The sequence below is a fragment of the Melozone crissalis genome, unplaced genomic scaffold (genome assembly GCF_028551555.1).
Source record: "Melozone crissalis strain CALT ecotype California unplaced genomic scaffold, PUWL_Pcris_2 ptg000045l_1, whole genome shotgun sequence".
NCBI lineage: Eukaryota > Metazoa > Chordata > Aves > Passeriformes > Passerellidae > Melozone > Melozone crissalis.
This window is the reverse complement of record NW_026535823.1, coordinates 3860408-3882001: the sequence shown is the minus strand read 5'-3', so window position 1 is coordinate 3882001 and position 21594 is coordinate 3860408. Positions and strand designations below refer to the sequence as shown.

General features: G+C 47.5%; 1 protein-coding gene across 2 annotated transcripts in view; it reads left to right on the top strand.

Moving 5' to 3' along the window:
* PRRX1 (paired related homeobox 1) overlaps window positions 1-20986 on the top strand; it is a 37292-nt gene extending 16306 nt beyond the window's left edge. The window contains exons 2-4 of one of the 2 annotated variants that reach the window (XM_054286211.1): window positions 14076-14251; window positions 15337-15518; window positions 20848-20986. In XM_054286211.1, coding sequence (XP_054142186.1) covers window positions 14076-14251; window positions 15337-15518; window positions 20848-20986 — 497 coding nt within the window. Of the gene's footprint in view, window positions 1-14075; window positions 14252-15336; window positions 15519-17420; window positions 17440-20847 lie in introns of those variants that run through there. The other variant, XM_054286212.1, reaches the window with a different exon arrangement.
* The last annotated feature ends 608 nt before the right edge of the window (window positions 20987-21594 follow it).

Genomic DNA, 21594 nt, shown 5'->3' with positions numbered 1-21594 from the left:
AGACTGTCACTACCTGAATGTGTCATGCTGGCATAGCAAGAGCAAAGCTCAGTCCCAGCATTGCTTGAAGGATTGTGGCTTTTAATTATCTATAGGATTTTTATTTTAGGCGTCAGATTCTGGGGTCGTTGTAAAACCTGGGATGACAAAAGCACAACTCTGTCAGTGTGTGTACGGTGGGAGGATGAGACTCAGCTAGCTTTAAGATTAGAAAGGAGCAGAGAATGCAGTGAGAGGAGGCACAGCCAGTCTGGAGCCTGTAGCACGGTTCTGGGAGGATCCAGGATGCGTGAATATTCAGGTTGGTCCTGCTGTGCATGAACAACTCTGAGTGGCACAGCCTTGGAAAAGCTTTCCCCTGTCCCCAGTCCAGTAAGACACCCTGAATTTGAAGCCAGGTGACAACTGCTGGCCTTGCAGGGGTTAACTGGTGCAGGCTGGGTTTTACAGGTGCTGGAGCAGGCAGGCTCCGTGCCGCAGGCTGCAGCTGCCTGCAAAAAGGATTCGTTTTCCCCTTTCTTTTCTGTTGGTGCTGCACAAGCCCTGTGGATGGCTAAATCTCCTTCCAGGACAAGGTAGACAAAGCATATCTACTCAGTAAATCCCTGTCTGTGTAGGTCTGGGGAATGAAACAAAAAAGCTTTTGCCAACAGAGGGATGGGGACGTTTTACAGCTCACCGAGCAGGCTCCAGGTTTGTGGCAGGAAAACATAGCTCAGGCTGACCTCTCTGGAGCCCCCTTTGAGAGCCAGGGTGGAGACTGTTTCTGGACTGTTTCTGGACTGTCACTTTTTCCAGGTCAACTAAAGATAGCCCTGAAGCAGTGCAGACAGCCAGTGATGGCCTTTCCCGTCCCCAGGCATGCTCTCTCACTCTGCATGGACTCAGCATTCATCCCGAGAAACACCAGCAGGGATTCCCAGCTCTGAGCTCTCCTTTGCCAGAGCCTGGGTGGAGAAAAGCCTGAGGAGTTTGGTGGCAGAGCTCTTTCCTCCTGCTGGGGAGGTAGGAATAATCCAGGGACAGGGAAGGGAGGCTGCCTTTTGTCCTGGCTTGTGGCTGAGTTGTGCAGGATCAAGAGGTGATGGAGCTCCTAAACTTCCACACTGTTGACCTCAGTCTATCCTAGCTGACCATCCAGCCTGGAGGAATGGGATGCTTCCCTCATATTCCTCCTTAACTTAATGAGCTGTGGGGAGAAAGAGCTCAGGGTATCTTTGCAGCCTGCTTAGAGCTTAGCAGCCATAGCTTAGCAAACCCCTTGCAAAAACCAGCTTGCTGTGTCCCAGCCCTGTGGCTGAGCTTGCCAGCGAGCTGGAGAGCTGGGCAGAGGGATATGAGCAGTCCCAAAGCAGGCAGCAGCCTCCTGAGAAGGGGCAGGAAGTGCTGAATTCCCAATCCCCCCTGCTGAACCAGCAGCTTGTGCCGAGCATTGTCGCTGAGCGCCTTCGCAGCGTTTTATGGGGAATAATCTGTTGTCATCAAAGCCCATGGCAAATTCCATACTTTTCTGCAGCTGATGCTAAATAGGTCTTTTGAAGGTTGTAATTTCTCGTTTAACTGATGCCAGTTGTGAATACTTTGTGTTGAGGAATAACCCCTTAGCGCCAAGTAAAATACAGTGGAAGTCTGTGGCGTGTTTTTCAGCGTATTGTTAGTTACAGCCCTCCTGACAGAGCACATTCTATGCTGAAGATAAATGCTTGGGAGTCTCTTGCCAATTTATGTCCAAAAGGGCTTTTCTTGGATGTCCTCCCTTCTGTGGAAAATGCTTTTCTGTTTTTCCAGCAAACATTTAATGAGCTGTGCTTAAAAGAAAAAGAGAGTCTATTTCAGGACCAGCCCGTGGTGCTTTAGTTCTCTCCCAGCTGGTTTGGGCTTCTTTGGGTGCTCTGATCTCTGTTGCACCATGCTGCATGGCAATGGGCTTTGTGGAGCAACTTGCATCTTCCAGGACCTGCATGGGGGATGTTTCAGGGCACTCAGCACCACCCTGGAGTGTCCCTTGTGCCTGGGGTGGAAGGACATTTGCAGCTGACCTGTACCAGAAAACCCAGGCTCTGCGCAGGTTGCACGTACAGCTCTTGGCACATCAGGAATTCCCATGCAGGAATTGAATTCAATTTCTGTGACCACAGGGGAGCCTGGAGGGTTGGTGTGAGTGTGCTGGGCTGTGAGGCCGCTTCGAGGATGTGCCCACAGGCATCTGGGCTAGTGGTGGAGCCTCTGGTTGCTCACAGCTTGGTTCCAGCTCAGCTTGTCCAGCATCTGGCTGGGCCCTGGGGATGCCCAGAGAGGGCATTCAGCTGGCTAGCCTGGTCTGGGAGATGTGTGGAGAGATGCATGAAGAAGAGGGAGGGGGAAGAGGCCACCTCTGACAGGGAACCACCTGCACAATCGCCCGCAGGACCAGAGGCTGGCAGAATGAAGTTGAAGGCTCTTGAGGTTTCTGTGAGCAGCCAGGAGCAGCTGAGCTTTCTTTCCTAGGGATGAGGTGGTTTCAGAAGTCCCCTTGAGGGATGCTGCAGTGAAGCAGAGAGAGCCCATCCCATGGTATCAGTTTCTCTGGATTGGGATTGAAGGCACTTGAGATGTTAGTTCATGTTTGGACTCAAGTGTTTATTATTTCTTATCAGTGAAAGTCTCACAACCATGAGTTCTGCAGCTTTTCATTAGAAGGCACAAAATGGCTCACAATCTCTTGTTACAAGGTCTTTTAAGTCTAAACTATCCAATTAAGAACTGACACTTAGATTATTTTCCCTTCTAACCCAATAACTGATCACTCAAAGGCCACAATGCAGACTTTTCTGCCCAATTACAAAACACCACTCAAACCCATGGGGAAGAAGGAAGAAGGTAAAGAAGAACAACCTGCGTCCACCCTCAAACCTCCACCTTGCTTCATATTTATTTCGCTATTCTGAAACCATAAACTTTAAGTTTTCCATCCTGTGATATTACACACTTCTAACCAACTACACACTCACAATCCCAGTGCTGTCTATCAATTTTGGAAGCCTTCTCCATGGCCTCAGGATAATGCCATGTTCTCTTGTGGGTTTGTGCCTTTAAGCACAGAAAGTTTACAATTCTCAGCATCCAGGGCTCCAACACCATGGGTGCTTCTGTCCAAATCTGTCTAAATCCCAGGTATGGGGTCAGTAGTCAGCGAGGCAGTGCAGCAGTGGGGGGACCTGAGGCTCTGTGCCCTGCTGGCACTGGCAGTGGCTGGGAAATGGGGCTGCAGGACTCACCAACACCCCAGCTCTCACTTCTGTCTATATACAGCTGAAATGAAACAGCTGCTCTGTGTGCCTTTATACCACACACTGAAAGTGCTTTCATTACTTGCTGTTATTTTTTTTTCTGTGCTGTGAAGGTAATGCCAGTGCATCCCACCTGTGATTTATTTGGATTGATTTTATTGAAATCACACTTTTATTTATTTATTTTATTGAGTTGCTTTTTGTCTGCACCCCACTTAAGCATGGGGCTGCTGGATGTGTTATGAACAAGTAGAGTTGGCAGTGCACCTCTACTCCAGGGCCATATGGAATTTTCATGTTCTTTTTGCTTTGAGGACCTCTGAGGATGGAGAAATCTGTGTGACCCACACTAATCACCCCTACGGTCTTGAATCTGGTGGAAGGTAATTTGCTCATTTCAGGGCAGCTTTGATGTGGATGGGTTTAAATCTGCACTTCTATGTGGTGTTGGACATGGTCCTGAGGCTAGGCTCTCTCTAAATATTCTCATTGTTTTTCCAGTGAAAAACATCACCTAACTCCCAAAGGTTTTGCTGAGTAGTATTTTTTTATTATTTGGAGAACAATTTTTTTTTCTACATTTCCATTGCAAATCATATTCACATATCAGTGTTTCTTGGCTTAAAAATACTCGATTTACTTTATTTTTACTTTAGTTGTTAGCAAAAAATATTTAATGAAATGATTATTTTGCCAGAGGGTTGATAAAGAAAATCTAAGATGTCGTCCTGCGTGTGTGGAGAAATCTGTTTTAAAACTTCTCATTAAACATAATGGCATTTCTGGACGTGAGTAACACAAGGAAGTTTGAAAAAATGCCCATGCTAACAGGCTGGGGGACAGGAATTTGCTGTATTTGACAGGCTGGATGTGAGAAGGATGCAGCACTGCAAATTCGGCAGCGCAGCCTTGCCAATGTGTCTAGACAGCCCATCTCTATGGGGGAGAGAAAAGCTTATTTCTTGGAGCTGCTCCAGTGAGACCAGACCACTTCTGGGCTCCTTCATCCATGGAGACTTTCCATCCAGGCTTGGGGTTTGTGCTGAGCTGGCTCAGCCTGGTGCCTGGTGATGCACATGAGCTGATTTGGGTGAGCTGTGCTACCTTTTGCTGGTCTTGAGATAGTCCTGGGTAGGTGAGGATTTGGCTGGTCTGGCAGTGGGTGTGATTCCTTTATAAAAGGCTTAAATTGTGTTAAATTTTGCTAGAGCAGCAGCAGCTGTCTGCTAACCCTGCACCAGAGCAACAGCAGTGTTTTGTGGCTGAGATATCTCACATTTCTGCACAGGTCCCCTAAATTGTCCAATCCTCCAGGTTAGAGTGTCTAACGTTTCAGGCAGATAAAGGGCAGGAATAAACAGATATTCTATAATATATTCATCACCTGGAGGCAAAAATTACTACTCCATGTTAAGGGTTGTCACTTCCAGCATATCCCTTGTGTGCCTCAATTCACAGGATCTCTCATAATCATTATTTCGCCTCCTCTGCTGGGAGTTGTGCTTTTCAAACTGCGGTGAACTCTGGAAAGACAGGGCTTTCCATTCTTCAGCTTTCTGATTTCAGATTTCTGGATGATTGTTCCACTCTGGCAAGGAACCATTCAAAATACATTCCAAAATATTCATCATTCCAGCAGGCTAAGAAACATAAGATGTAGCAATTTATTAGCTAATGTGAAATGCATTCGCCGTCCAGAAGAGGCAGAGGATGGAGGGGGCTCTGAGCCTGGTTTCCCTTTGTGTCCTGCAGAGCTTGGGTGTGGAGCATCCTGGAGCCCATCCTCTGTCCCATCTGCCTTCCTGTTTTGTTGGATGTCCAACAAAAATCTCCCAGCCACCAGCAGCGGCCTCCTTGTCCATTCTCCTTAGAAGAGCAGGTTTTCACTGTGGACCTGGGAAGAAGAAATTTGTTCTGGCTCTACGTGCTCTGATGCCTCCTGCAGCTGCTGTTAAGGTCCTTTATCCCTCACCCAAGGAGTGTGCTCCTGGTCAGGTTGCTCAGCCCTTGCAAAAGGCAGGTGGGCTGGATGCTCAAGTTCTGTTATTTCTGGACCTCGGATGCCATCGTTTTTCCAGTTGCGATCAAGAGGGACCCATAAAATCCATTAGCAGTAAAATAATGGATTTCTAAGTGAAGCTTTGCAGCAACTCCAGTCCAGTTTGCTCAGGAAGGGGTGGTGGTGGTCCAATTTCCTTGAAACCCATTTGTTCTTGGATGCTAATGAAAGGGGAGCTCAGCCTTTGGAGACTCGTGGCCGTGTTCTCGCTGCCGTTCGCGCCTCCCCTGCTCCTGGCACAGCCATTCTGTGCCATGCAGTTTGCACTCCTGGATGTTCCAGGAATACACAGATGAAATATCCATTGGGAGCAGTGTTCCTGCCTACCAGAGCAGCCAGCTGGCGTGTGCATCCCCCTGGTCATCGTCAGTCTGTTTGTGTAGGTCCCAAAAAAACCCCATCCAAGTGAATTTCCAGATCCAGTCTGGAAATGGCACTTCTCAGCAGCACAGTGGGGACCTGGACGAGCAGAGACACTCATGGAGCCATTCAGCTTGAGTCAGTCTTTCCCCCTGAGAGGAGCTTGCTGGGGAGCATTTGCAGACTCTCGTGGCTTTTGGAAATGAGCCAGCTGAAATGCCAAGTGCCTCATCTGCAAGGGATATGTGGACAGGAAAAATATCCCCCCCCAAGCAGCTCTTTTCTGTCTTCACAAAAACCCTTTCTTTTTTCTTCCCCCACCCTCCTCTTTATTTTTGCACTAGTCAGCTTGTTGCAAAAATATCTGATTTTCCTTAGTTGAAAGCTTTTCTAGCTGAAGTTCACGAGGATTTTTTTGCCACTATCTCTAAATGCGAGAATAAATTTATTAAAAGCAGTGTTGTCCAGAGTTCAGGTGCCAGGTTTTCACTTCATGGCTTCCACCTGTTCATGATTCATGGCGAGCTGTAGGTCTGGGGGTTCACTTCTGTACACAAAGAGAAGGGGACACTAGGAAAATCCAATGGGGAGTGGGTGAAAAGAATATCGTGTGCCATTTGCATAATGTGTAACCCCATGGAGCTCACTCCAGGGGGATATGAGTGTGGAAAATGGATTATTAACCTGTCTGTCCTAATTGCAGTGGTGCTTGTTGCCCCTGTCTTTGAGGCAGCTTGTGGAGTATATCCAGGTGGATGTGGATATTGGCCTTCCTGACTCCTCGGTCTGCTCCTGCATGGAAAGGGTTAATTGCATGGTCCAGTTGAGAGCAGTGGTGGCTCTGGAGGACACTCTGATGTGCTGGTTTGGAGCAACCACATATGCATCAGTGTCCCACAGCTTGGCTTTTTGAGTCTTTGGAGGAGGGAAAGGAAAGGGTGTTGGACAGGAGAGGAGAAATTTTTATTGTTTTTTTTTTTCTGGAATGAACTGGGACAGGGAGGGGATCGAGAACGTGGAGAGGCGTCTTTGGGAGTGAGAAGATACGGATGGAGCAGGGCGGAGGTTGGGAAGTTTGATCTGTGCTGAATCTGTGCCATTCCTAAGATGGAACATCGGGACGCAGGAAGGGGAGCTGATGGGAAGAGGTGTTGGAAGCCAAACCCCTGACCTTGCAAGGCCGTGAGTTCACACACGTTCAAGCACTGATCCAGATCTGAAACTGATGCCTCAGGTTTGAGCTTTTATATTTTTCAGGTTCTGTGCTGCTTTAGTGTGTGGGTCTGGGCTCCATATGAGGGGATGGTGAGCTCTCTGCACAGAGCAGGGAGACAAAACAATTCCTGCTCCAGCTGGGCACCAAGGACAAATGATCCAAATCTCAGGCCCAAGAGCACAAACAATGTGGGTGAAGAGAGAAAATCAAAAAAGTTGGGACTTCATGGGCTGGAGCTGGAATTGGACAATGAATTCCAGTATGCAAATGGAGCAGAACTGATAAAAGTGAGAGGCCCTGTGACTGATTGTGCATTTTGTGACCATTTTGGTTCATTTTGGGTGTAGCCCTGGCTGGGCTCTTGTGCTGCCCAAGGTGGATCCATTGAGGGCTCCTAATAACTCCCTACTTTATTATTTAACTCTTTCTAGCCTCTATTGTAGGTCAGCCTTGACAAGACATCAAAACCAGGAGTGAGGGAGGGGCTGTGGAGGCTGAGTGGCTCTTGGGAAGCTCTGGAGGTGCCACTGGCACCGTGGCAGCTCAGGGACATTGGGGTGTGACACTTTGGGGTGTGATGGTAGGGTTTGGCTGGCACAGCCCTGTGAGGGCATTTCTGCTCCTGTGCCATGGCTCCAGTGTCTGCATTTCTGCTCCTGTGTCTGCATTTCTGCTCCTGTGTCTGCATTTCTGCTCCTGTGCCATGGCTCTGCACCGTGGGGCTGATCTGGGGGGACATGGGGGAGCTCAGCCCCCTTGGATCCCCTGGTGAATCCACACTGCTGGAGCTCTGCCACGGCCTGGTGGTTTGGTCTCTCTGTCAGTTACAAAGTGCAGCCTCACAGAACATGATTTGCCTCTGGCAGGCTTTAAAATGTATGTGTTTGCTTTTGATTATGTCTGTTGTTTTTTGGGGGTTTGGGTTTTTTTTTTTTTCCTAAATTAATTTTCCAAGGATCAATGCGGTAATGCATATAAAAATTACAATATGTAAAACAAAGTATAAAAGCATACAAGGAATTCCAAACACATAACATACTGTGCCTTGGAGCTTATGAGATCCATACAGTGCTTATTGTATTATGGGAACACTCTGACCCCAAGACCCATCAGAAAGGCTTGTTAGAAGAGCAGGACTAAGCCATGTGCCTTATGAGCTGTAGGATGCCCAGGAGGAAAACTCCAGTGAATATAAAAGCAGAACTGTTGCAGCAGAGCTCAGACTGGTCTGTGGGATGCAGGGGGACTTTCCATGGCTTTGTACCAATTTCTGGAGGAGGATGTAAACTTCTGCCCCCACAAATGTTGTTCTCCCAATAATTAACACTGAATGTTAAGTCTTTCCAGCGAGACTCTCCGGATTTCCACGGGATCATGATTACTCTTTTTTTTTTTTTTTTATCCCCAAATATAATTTCTTCTGTCAGCTCCAGCAAGTGGGAACATTGAAATGGTTAGAGAGGGCTCACATCTTAGCTGCTGTAACTGCCCATGTGCTCTACAGGTTGCCAGCAGATGAGAGACAGAGCACCAGAGCTGAAACCACCCTGAAAAGGAGTTCTGGCTTACATAAGATAGGATAGAGCTCTTGGCTTCTCGTGCTACCCTGTCTGTGGGTCAGGAGCAGGCAGCTTGGGGTTTTGATGGGACTCTATCCCTGCAGACCAGAGCACAGGGAAAGCCTCTGCACTCAAGCCCCCAGTACCTGGTAAGTTTGGGTGAAGATTGTTTGCATGCTGGAAACTCTTCTCAGAAGCTTGGAGGCATCTCTAGACTCTCCACCTGGAAAGTGACAACCCCAAGACCTCATTCCAGGGCCCAAGAGTCACTGACTGTGCTGTGCCTCAAATCCCACCTGGGAATGTCTCCTTTGGCCACGGTGCAGGTGGGAGCTCCCTCTGCTCCTGAGGGAGGACAGCCAGGGTTTCATCCTCCCGTTGGTGAGGCTGTGGCTGTGCAGGACCTCAGCAGCTCCTGGCAGGCTGAGCCAAATTCAATAAGGTCATTTGAGAGGCTACCTAGAACAGAGGCTAAATAGTGTTAAAGGAAAAAAGCAGAGATTTATTAAATTATTTATTCCTTTATTAAAGGAATAAAGTAGGTATTTATTAAAGTAGGTATTTATTATCCTATTCCAAAGGATACAGGGCTCTCCCTGCTATCCCAGCCGTTCACAGCTCTGTAATGATCTGTAATTGTTTGTGTGCAGGCAGCTAAAAATCACCCTGATAGGTCCCACATTGCAGACCCTTTGGAGAGGAACTGCTGTAGCCCCACGGGTAACACTGAAAATATGCATGTTTTTCTGTTTAACATTGAAACTCAGGTTTAGTATGAAAAATTCGGTGTCACCTTTCTGAAGCTTCGTGCTCATGCACAGAACAACTTCTTATTTATGTGCAAAACTTGAACCTGACCGCAAGATAATCACAAGAGATGGCTCTTAAAGGAAATCGAGCATCTGTTTCTTTGTTACTTTTTTTTTCTGTATTCCTGATGCTCTTAATAAGACTGGAACTTTGGATACTTGAATTTTCTGTGTAATTGAAATAATTTAAACATTGAGATAGTGCAGAAATAAAAACCAGTAGAGGTGAGGAGAAAAGCTTAGCTGGTGTTGTGTAATGAGAAGAAAATGATAACTCAAAAATCTCTATATTCTGACCTGTACTCAGAATAAAAACTTGCTGTTTTCAGTGTTGTACAGCTGGGCTTGCTATCGCTGCTGTAGTGAAGTACATGACTTAACAGGCATCTCCTACCTTAACATATTTACTTTTATTTGTTACCTTCACTTCATATTGCTTACATTTGTGATGGCTGCTGTGGAATCCCTACACCTTCTTTTTGTAGCATTTGTGTGCCCTGAAGTTAAACCTTGTTTAACTTATTCGGAAATAATTCTCTTGCGTGCAGAAATCCGCACGAGCTGGAGTTCATTCTCTCCTGGGAGATTTTAGAAAGGAAGATACTTCAGGCAGCTCTGGGCATGAAATCTTATCCATTTATGGCCCCCTGCCCCTCTTCTGTCCCTGCTCACATCTGGCAAAGACAATGGATGCTGCTGCTGGACAAGGAGCCCCTGGGATGAGCGGGGTGGAAAACCAGTGAACTTTGTCTCAAATCAGCGAGGCAGGGCTCTGTCACCATGTGCGTTCTGTGTGTCCCCATTGCTCTGCTTGGAGCCTTGGTTTTGCTTTGATTAAACATTTCTGGGTTTTGGTTTTGTGTTTTTTATGATGCCAGTTGACAAAGCTGCCCTGCACGCAAAGCGTTGCGGTGTTTTTAGAGGGATGTCACGAATCGAAAGCAAAGCGGAGCGTGAGTTAAAGTGGACTGGGAGTGTGTGATGGGCTGAAAACTGGATGGCTGATGTTGAGCAAAGGAGCCTGCCCAGAGCTGGGGGAACACCCAGAAATATTTATATTCAAGCTTCATGAAATTGAAGTTTAAACCAAATAAAGAGTCCTGCTCCTTTCCCTTCTATTCCTTTCCTTTCTTTCTCCACCAGTCTGAATAAAACTTTCACTTGCTTGCAGTATTTTTTTATATTTTAAGAGTTTTGAGTTGTTGCCTTTTTAATTTATAGTTTATTTTTTTTTCACTGTGAAATCATTTGTCTTGCTTCTTCTTAAATCTGTGTTTAAACGTTAACTTCTTATTTTGAAGGGTGTGATCAGAGTGTGATTCTTTATTTTCTTCCTGGAATCCTTTCTCAGTTTACAGTTTCTATAACTGATGTGACAAATCTTTGCTGCCTTACCATACATTATACTGTGGTTAAGTGTCTCTGTCCCGCCCTTAATTAAATCCAATGGTTTACTTTCGATTCTAATCCAATTAATGAACTATAATAGCTGGTTCTGGACTTAATAGAACTGGTCAAAAGTTTTCCAAACTGCCCACACAATGTAAATCCCATCTGGAAATTAGCTTTTCTTCTGACCTGGAATGAATGCAAGTATGCACAAGCATTCCTGCAAACTGGAAATCTAAAGTATGTTGTGGTTGTACGTATTGATGAAAAAATACCAATCTTGAAACTACTACAAAGGCATTTAGTTTTCAACTCTGATTTTTTTAATTTTAATTTAATTTCATTTTTGTGGGTGTTTTTTTTGTTTTGGGGGGTTTTTTGGGGTTGTTTTTTTGGGTGAGTTTTTTTTCAATGTGGCATCCCAAGAGGAGCTGCCTGGTGGTGCCCCAGCAATAGTTACAGGCACTAGGGCAGACACTGTGCAGTGAGGAGAAGAGATTGGAGTGTCTGCAAGTGTCGATCTGCCTCGCTGCAAGAGGAAAAAAGAACAGGATGTTTCCTGCTGAATCATTTAGGAGCACTTGAAAATGCTTTGGTGCGCTTGTGTATGACACCAGGACCTGCATGTTACGGGGAAATGTAGAAATAGCACAGGAAAACGCAAATGTGGAAACAGGAAACGTAGTCCCAGCGTGGAAGGTTGGGATTTGGCAATGGAATTCTCAGATTTTCCAGCACTGGGTTCCTGAGAGGAGAACACACGTTTCAGTCTTTCTGTGAGGCACATTTGCAAGCTGCTCAGCTTTTGAGAACTCTGCATGTCATAAAATTTTTCTGATTAAAAGAACACTGACAAAAGACTTCTGGCCTACCTAAAAAATCTTTAGAGCTGTTTCCCTCTCCTCTCCATTTCTGCTGACCCCAGTCACTCATGCTGTCAGGATTGTTTAGGAATACCCTTTTCCAGGAATACCATTTTCCAGGAATACCATTTTCCAGTGTTCAGGGTTGTTTCCTGATGAAGAAATAAATGGCAGAGAAGAAGAAATACCCTGCTGATGTGCTGGAGGCAGCCAGGGAGTGCTGAGAGCAAGGTGACATTCGCAGGCAGGCTGGGTTTAGGTGTGTGCAGTCCCTCCTTAGCAGCACATGGCAAGACACAAGGACTGACCAACCCTGTGCTGCTCTGGATTAATATCATGTTGGTTTTTTTTTTTCCTCTGCTACCCACATCACTCCTGTAGAGGTTTGGATTTTGTGCTGTTCCAGAGGTGCGGTGATGGGAGATCCCAAAATTCCAGAGCTGCCTGTCACAGGTTGTGCTTTGCTGTCACCTCTGTCCTGAAAAAAGGGGGTGACTGACATCCCTGCTCCGTGGCAGCCTAGACTGGGGGTGCTTTAGCCAGCAGTGACCCAGCCATGAGTCACCCAGCACGGACACTTTCTGTCCTGGCTATTTTTGGGCTCGGTAATTACGAGGTGAGCCGTGAATCACCGGTGGCGTCTCGCTTTACGCCGGGAGGAAACCAGGCAAATTGTGCTAACGTGCTTGGCAGGGGGAATTAATTCTTGTTCTCTGGTGTTTTACAGACTTTGGCCCTTCTTCTTGTTCCCCAGAGGGATGTGCTCACCCCTCCTCATGCGTAGCTGTCACGCAGGGCCAAGCAAGGGCTGAACTCGTGTTCCGTGCAGCTGGGTGTTGTCTTCTGGGCAGAAATGATGCTTCAGAGGCCTGGATGGGATTCTGAAGGGGTCCCAAAGGCTTTTATTGATTTGTTCATATGCTCTGCATAGGCAGGGTTTAGGTTAGAGAATAGCATGAAGTGGGTAACTCCAAGGGAGGCCGTGTTGTCTTTGGCCTCTCCAGCAGCTGGCCTTGCGGTGTTTGTGGCATCTGGAGGGATGTTTGTGCCCTGAGGCTCTGTTTGCTGTGTTGTGTGGTGCACAGCAGAGCCAGGGGGAAATAGCTGACCCCTTTTGAGAAGGGTTTGGTGATGAGTCAAGAGAGGGACATGCAGGGTTTTTCTCCTTCTTTATAAGGGATGGAGCTTGTGATGGCGTTAAACCCCCTAGCAGGGAGAAACGTGTGCAGGGCGTTCTGCACAAGCAGCACTTCAATCCCATCCCTCTGAGCTGATAGATTCACCTGTAGCCCTGCTTTAATTCCTTCATACCTTTGTTTTCCTTCCCAGCTCAGCTTTACAATTCAGCATTCCTGTTAAAAGCCTGTCTCCAAACACTTCCTCTCGGATACGGGAAAACCAAGGGTGTGTTTTTGCACCCAGGAATCCCCAGGCTGGAAAGGAGCCTTCTGGGGATCAACAGGCTGTTGGAGGAGGATTAGGGATGGAGGCACTGTAAACCTGAAGGAATTTGAAAGCCATGCTTTAATTTAAGAGGAATGTCCTTTTGTTCTCAAATGGATGGGCCTTGCTCCAAAGGTGTTCAGGTGCGGTAACTGGTACCAGATGGGCTGTGGAAAGCAACACAAACAGGTGGTGAGGACAGCAACTGCAGACTTTAATTTCCCTGTCAGCCTCTCTCTGTGCCTTACACACCCCCTGAAGAAGAGAGGGATAGGGGGAGCTGTCATATTTATCCATGGCAAAAGGAGTGACTTTTGGGGGGGTGTTCTTATGTACATAGCAGGTCAAGCCCTGGCACTCAGTGGTGGCACTCACCTGGACCAAGGTGTGCAGGGATGAACTTAGAATATGATTCCCTAGCTTGTGCATTTTTATGGAGTCAGGGATCAATCCACTTTAATGCTGACATGAATATTGGCTCAGGTCCCCCCAGGGTAATGTGGATTTTTTGGTGGCACCCCACACATACTGGTGTGATCCAGTATGTTGATTAATTTCTGAGTAAATGCAAACCTGGTACAAAACAATACATGCTCTTATGGGTGGTTGTTCAACACCTTGCTAGGCTCAGCAAGGCAAGGAGAATGCTGCAGAGGGCACAGCTGCTCCTCACTAGCAGCATCCAAGAGTGTGCTCTTACCCCAGAGAGCTGTGTTACGTCCCAGTCAGAGCACTCCTTGGAAATCTGAAGCAAAGAGAACAGGGCTTTGTGATTCTTTGCTGTCAGAAAAGTTTTCTGGGATTGTGAGGAATGGGGAGATGAATTTTGGGCTTTTTTGCTGCTTTTTAGAGATAAGGAAGCTGAGAGCTGGGGTAGCTTAAGAGATCTGGCACAAGTCTTACACAGTGGAATTGAAAAATAAATGCTTGAGATTGGTGCACTTTCCATCTCCTCTTCATGTGGGGAGTAACCCAGCATGGTTAATGTATTAAAATTGTGCAAGCCCCTTCCTAAGCCCTTTCCCTCTTGAAACCATTGAGGTCGTTCACCCTGTGGCTGTGGGCTTGTGGCTTTCTCACTTTTCCCATCCCCAATTGTCTCTCCTAGATGATCAGCTGAACTCAGAAGAGAAGAAGAAAAGAAAGCAGAGGAGGAACAGGACTACCTTCAACAGCAGCCAGCTGCAGGCACTAGAGAGGGTCTTTGAGAGGACTCACTACCCCGATGCCTTCGTACGGGAGGACCTTGCACGCAGAGTCAACCTCACTGAGGCCAGAGTTCAGGTAATCCCATGATTCAGGTGATTCCCACCTCACCTAGGGGATCATTGGGTCACTCCAGCAGGGCAGCAGAAATTCTTGGGGTCTGTCTGTGTGCCACACCAGGGTCACCAAACTCCTGGCTCCACCATAACTTGAGGGAGACTGCCAGGCCTGACTTGCCCTCCATCCACCACCTGCCCCACCAGATGTGTCCATAGGGCCAAGCTGTTGGATGCTCAGGCTGCTGATGTTACCTTGAGCTCTCAGCTTGCAGGCCTGCACCTTCTGCAGGTGACAGCAGACTGTAGAAGATGGTATGTTGGACAGCACTGCCAGGCCTTGCTGCCATCTCTTGTATTTGTGGGGTTCCCAGAGGAAGGGACGAATGATGAACCTGACTCCATGTTCTTAGAAGGCTAATTTTATTATTTTAAGATATAATATATACATATACTTGTATATATAATATATATCATATATATAATATATTTTTATATATCATATCATATCCATCATATCATATTTATATGTTATTTATTATATTAAAGAATTCTATACCAAAACTATACTAAAGAATACTAAACTATACTAAAGAATACAGAAAGGATACTTACAGAAGGCTAAAAGATACTAAAATAGACTTGTGACTCTTTCCAGAGCCCCAACACAGCTTGATCATAATTGGCCAATAAGTCAAAACAATTCACTTGAAACCAATCAAATATGCACCTGTTGGACAAACAATCTCCAACCGCATTCCAAAGCAGCAAAACACAGGAGAAGCAAATCAGATAATTATTGTTTTCCTTTTTCTCTGAGGCTTCTCAGCTTCCCAGGAGAAAAATCCTGGGCAAAGAGGATTTTTCCAGAAAAGATGACTGCCACAGCCATCTGCACAGGACACAGCCATGTCCCTCAGCCAGCCCCTCACCTGAGGGCTTGATCAGAGCAGGCACCAGGATTATCCCGTCCTTAGGGTTCCCAGTGCCAGCCTGGGATGCAGCCAGCTTTGGGGATGGGGATGGGGATGGGGATGGGATCCCATGGGGACGTGGCCAGTGGCAGAGCAGATGTGACGGTCGGTGTCCCTGCGTGTCCCCCTGCAGGTGTGGTTCCAGAACAGGAGAGCCAAGTTCCGCCGGAACGAGCGCGCCATGCTGGCCAGCAAGAACGCCTCGCTGCTCAAATCCTACTCCGGGGACGTGGCGGCCGTGGAGCAGCCCATCGTACCCCGGCCCGCCCCCAGGGCCACCGACTACCTGTCCTGGGGCACCGCCTCGCCCTACAGGTAAGGGAGGGACACAGGGACCCAGGGAGGAATGGACAGACTGACTGACAGACTGACTGACCCCACTGTGCCACCCCAAAAGCACCCTCAGACAGCTCTGATTCATCCACACCTGGAGGATACAGCAGCCTGACCATCCCACTGGTTCTCCTCACCTGTTCCCACCCATCTTATTGTATTTGGGTTGCCCCAGATGTAGGAAGGGATGATGAATCTGATGTAGGAAGGAATGATGAATCTGACTCCATGTTCTCAGAAGGCTAATTTATTATTTTATGGTACTATAATATATTAAAGAATACTAAACTATACTAAAGAATACAGAAAGGATACTTACAGGAGGCTAAAAGATAACAATAAAACTCGTGACTCTCTCCAGAGCCCTGATACAGCTTGGCACTGATTATCCAATAAGTCAAAATAATTCAATGCAGAAACCAATGAAACAACCACCTGTTGGATAAACAATCTCCAAACACATTCCAAAGCAGCAAAACACAGGAGAAGCAAATCAGATAAATTATTGTTTTCCTTTTTCTCTGAGGCTTCTCAGCTTCCCAGGAGAAAAATCCTGGGCAAAGGGATTTTTCAGAAAATATGAATGCGACACCATCCCATTGCCAGTGTGGTCCCAGCTTGGTGTTGTTGTGTCTTTCTGGCAGCTTCTGGGGGTCTCTCTCTGCAATTCAGTTTCTAGAGAGGCTCAGGTAGAAATGCATGGAAACAGAAGGTTTTCCCCAGTGCATCGGGTTTATAGCAAGGAGGAAACCTTTCCATGGGACGCAGATCCAGGAGAGGGGCTCAGAGCACTTGGGGAAGCTCAGCCAGCGCACAGTGGCCAGAAGAGGGAGTTCTGTGGCTGTCCCTCTGCTGGGGATGGCAGCAAGGCCGGGAGCTCACTCCATCCCCGTGGAGCTCTCAGCACAGGGCTGCTGAGCAGATCTTTTATTCCCTGAGCCCAGGGGTATGTGTGTATGAGCACTGCACTGTGGTCACCCTGCAGGAAGGGCCAGGTGACAGACTGGAGCTCAGTGTCCACCCCCTGTGCTCAGTGCTGCTCAAGGGATGGCAGGAAGGGAGCAGGGCTGTGGCAAGGCCAGCCTCAGAGGGTCTGGGATGTCTGTGCCATCACAGTGCTCCCTGTCCTCTCCGTGCCATCGCTGGCTCTGCAGGAGCTGGGTGTGGACACGAGCTCCACAGGATGTGTTGGTTTGTGGGGAGCCAGCTGGCTCACAGGCAGTTAAAAAGGAGCTTGGAGGGTGTTTTTTAGCACAGTGGCTTCATTGTTGGTCAGGACCATGAAGCCTTTGGCTGGATTTCTTCCTGTTCATCTGGCCTGGTCACTGCCAGCTTCCCCCTGCCCTCCAGGAGCCACACCGTGCTCAGGACCTCTCTTGCTGGGTCACCTTGACCCTCTTTTTGCTCCAAGCATTGTTTGCACAGCAAGAGCTGCAAACACATGGTCTGGTCTTCCTGCTTGCTGCTTCAGGTCTGGGGGGTCCTCCTCATCCACCCTTTATGTCCAGAAGAACAAGTTGTAGGCCCACCCACGGCAGATATGGGAAAGGATGCTTTTGGTGGCCACCAGCTGCATCTTAGAAATGGCCCCTATGGATTTTTTCTGAGGACTGCTGGCTGTCAAAATCCCTCTTTTATGGATTAAGGCTTTCTCCCTGTGCAGTGCTCCTTGCTGTAGCATTCTGAGGAGGTGCGGTCAGGGAAGGGAAGGGAAGGGAAGGGAAGGGAAGGGAAGGGAAGGGAAGGGAAGGGAAGGGAAGGGAAGGGAAGGGAAGGGAAGGGAGTGAGTTCCTTCCCCAGCCCAGTGGGACTGCACTGGTCACAGCACCAGATCCCTCCTCAATGCTCGTGGCTTATTTCCACCTCTCACACTTCTAAAAAGAGATCCTCCCTCCTGAGATGATGTTTACACGGGGGGCTTCATAATCACTGCTAGGAGAACATCAACTAGGAGATCCATAATCACTGCTGGGAGAACATGAACTAGGAGATCCATGATCACTGCTAGGAGAACATGAACTAGGAGATCATAATCCCTGCTAGGAAAACATAAACTAGGAGATCATAATCCCTGCTAGGAAAACATAAACTAGGACATTCATAATCCCTGCTAGGAGAACATGAACTAGGAGATGCATAATCACTGCTGGGAGAACATCAACTAGGAGATCCATAATCACTGCTAGGAGAAGCCCCTGCAAAGGTAACTCCTAAGGGTACCTGGGAAGGGCTGTCTGAGGTCACCTGCAGCACCTGGGATGTGCTAATGAGAACAGGGGAGAAGGGACAGCCTTGGGGATGGTTTTCCAGCCTCTCAGCTCCAGGCTGTGCCCGTCCAGGATGCAGACACACCTTGCCCTAGTCTTGTCTGCAGCCAGGATATTTCAGCAAAGGCATTTATTTGCAGCTGAGCAGCTGCTTTCCACACTCTGGGGTGCACAGCACCCTCAGACACTCCGTGCTCCCCTGGGTTTCTGATCCTTCTGCCCCTCTCCTGGCAATCACACTCATCTGGAAGGGTCTCAGCCTCATCAAAGCTTTGCAGTAAGGTCATTCAGATATTCAAACAGTGAAACCCTGCAGCCATGTGGAGTGTTTGCATGGCCCCTGCCCCCTGCCCATCTTCCCAGCAGGGCTGGAGCAGCCCCTGATTAGCAGCCACTCCTGGGGAGGGCCCAGAGCAGCGTGGCCAGGGCTGGTTTCCCTCTCAGATCTGGGAAAAGTTTTCAGTCCCTGTGTTTATTCTCCAAATACACTCAGCCACAGGTCAACCAAAGCTATTTGCAGATCTCTGTCACACAGACAGCCAAGTAGATACTATGCTTTTTTTTTTTTTTTTTTTTTTTAAGTTGAGAAATGTTTTACTTAGGCATTTTTCAGCCTAGGTTCCTAAGAAAACAGGACTGGCAGCCCACACCTCCCACTCCAGCAACCTTTGGCTCCATGGGCCACTGAAAACTTGTTTGAAAGAAGGATTTTAGGCCTCAGAAACATGATGCTCCTCTGTGTTTCATGAAACCAGGCAGCTGAGTGGAGGAAGGAGAATTTTCTCTGCCTGAATGGGGTGGAGGGAGGGGGCAGCAGGGTGACTTCAACCCTTGTTAGGCCCTGGGGAGTCTCTGGAGCAACCCTCAGGCTGTTGTGGTGTTTGGACACAGCCTTCTTGTGCACTGCTCCTGCTGGAATAACCTGATGGAAGGAAGCACTTGTAGAGATTTTTGGTTTAGCAGGGATTTCACTTGACATCTGTAAGTGAAACCATCCTCACACCTCTGGGGAGCTCCCAGAGCCTCCCTGGAGTTTCAGCTTCAGGCCAGCAACGTGGTTTAGAATGGGGACAGTTTCCCTGACTGAAAACTCCTATTTTGTCTAGTTTGGAGTACCCTTGAAGGTCTCCAAATTTCTTCCAACTCAAAAACATGGGTGAGATGTGTGATGGTGTTCACAGGGGTTCTTGGATTGGGGAAGAGATGAGGATCTGACTCCATGTTTCAGAACGCTTGATTTATTATTTTATGGTATATATTACATTAAAACTATATTAAAAGAATAGAAGAAAGGATTTCATCAGAAGGCCAGCTAAGGATAGAATAGGAAGGAATGATGACAAAGCTGACTGTGATTGGCCATTAATTAGAAACAACCACATGAGAACAATCACAGATGCACCTGTTGCATTCCACAGCAGCAGATAACCATTGTTTACATTTTGTTCCTGAGGCCTGTCAGCTTCTCAGGAGGAAAAATCCTAAGGAAAGGATTTTTCATGAAAAGATGTCTGTGACAGAGATGCACCCTGTGGAAGCAGATGGGCATGGGGGATTAACTGGAGACCTTGTGGAGCTTTGTACCCTCCAAACTTGGGGGGTGAGGAGACCAAGCAGCCCAGCCATGGAGAGGGAATGACGGGGTGCAGTTGGTTCAGAAGAGCTCCAGAAACAACACATCCACATGTTCTGGATGCTGGTGAAATGCAGATATCCCCTGCTGTGGGTCTCCTGCAGACTGAGGGTTCACACAGCACTGGGTGGCAGATAAACTCCTGGCAGATAACCTCCCAGAAGGTCAGAAATACTCCTGAAATACTCCAGAAATGCTTTCTGACCTTCTGGGAGGTCCGAAATACCAGCAGCACCTCGGGGTGAGCGGGCACAGCTCCAGGCTGGGTCTGTGCAGCAGTGCCTGCAGGGAGATTTGCTGTTTGCATTTCCAGTTGTGGAGATCGGTGCTGGAACGATTTAAAAAATAAAATAACATTAAAATAAAATAAAATAAAATAAAATAAAATAAAATAAAATAAAATAAAATAAAATAAAATAAAATAAAAACAGATAAAGGAAAAGACAAAAAGGCAAACAATGCCAGCCCATCCTGGTGTTTTGGTGTGTGGATGGAGCAGAGCATTTCCCTGACCAGCAGGGCAGGCAGATGGGAAAGGTCAGCACCAGAGCTGAGCTGGCCTCCAGCAGAGCATTTGGGCATTCCTCCTGAACACTGTGTTAAATGGGCACCTCCACTTCATGTGGTGCTTCTCAGCTGGTTGTGATCTGTGGGCCATGCAAAGGAAATGCAGCAGGTCAAACACTGTGCTGGGTTTTGGGGAGTTGGCAGGGGGAGCTGCTTTTCACAGAAACCCAAGGGACGCATGGATTGAACAAGTTTTCTAGTGGTCTGGAAAGCAGCTTTGCAGATTTTTTGGTAGGATAAGAAAGGAGTTGGAGATCTTTGTTCAGGCTCTGCTGTCAGAAGTGATGTTTTTCATGAATAAAGTCACAGTTTGAAGGGGAGACAGAGTGGTTTATGCTTTGGGTTTCTTCCTTCAGCCTTCAGGACATGCTCTTTATAATCAGCTGAAGTTTTGAGGAGGGAAAAAATGTGGAAATTTTCATTCCAAAAGGCTGAAACAAGAAAACATCCCAATTGTTGAAAGGGGTTTTTCCCAGAGTGTTGCTTTAATGTAACATGTGTTTCAGAAGTGACGTGATTTTACAGGCTGTAAAACCAGCAATTGGTCTCATCAAACAGACACTGCTTCCACTGGGAATACTTTTAAGGACAATGGTCTAACTGGCAGGCTGACCTCATTGCAAACCTTTTTTTTGGGTTAGAAAATAGGAAGTGGAAATTTTTCCCGTTGAGCTCTGGTGCTGGGTGAGTGAAGAGCAGCGGAAAGATTTGCTAAATAAAGGGGAGTGGTAATTCCCTGCTGACACCGCAGCAGGATTACATCCCTCAGGTATGGAAAAAACCCAGAATTTGGGCTCTGCTGTGGTTTGGAGTCTGACGTGATGTTTCTCTTTCCATCCCTCAGTGCCATGGCCACCTACTCTGCCACGTGTACCAACGCCAGCCCAGCACAGGGCATGAACATGGCCAACAGTATTGCCAACCTGAGACTGAAGGCAAAGGAATATAGTTTACAGAGGAATCAGGTGCCCACAGTCAATTAACAGCTGGGGGCAGCTGCCTTGCAGAAGGAGAAGACACAGCAGCGCCCGTCCTGCTTTGCAACTTGTCTGTGCTGAAAGAAAAAATAAAAGAAAAAGAGAACAGCAACAAGAAGAAGAAAACACCATCAAGATAAAAGAGAAAAAAAAAAAGAAAAAAATAAAAAGAAGGAAAAAAAAGCCAACCCTCACCCAGAACTGAACACGGGGAGCAAACAGAACCTGTGAGTGATCAGGTTCCTCCTTCCTTTTGGGATAATGCCACCGTTTTTTATTTTCTTGTTATCGTCGGGTTTATTGCTTCTGCTCAATATACTGCGAGCTTCTTCAGTAAAGGACAGTCTCACCCTTGCTGGTTTCCATTTTTGTGAGGGACTGCACAAAGAAACCTCTGCCAGTCTCAGCCCACGGAGCAGTCCCAGCCCCAGCACGCTGAGATCCAAAGCTTGCTCATCTCCCCGCTGCCCCAGCTCACCCTAGAAGAAGAAGAATTTGTTTGGTCACCGATTCCCACCCCACCCTGATCCCTCCAGTCCCTTGTGCCACAGAGGCAGCACGTTCCTCTCAGCCTGCCAGAAGCCCATTTAGTGCAGCGAGATGGATTCCTGCTG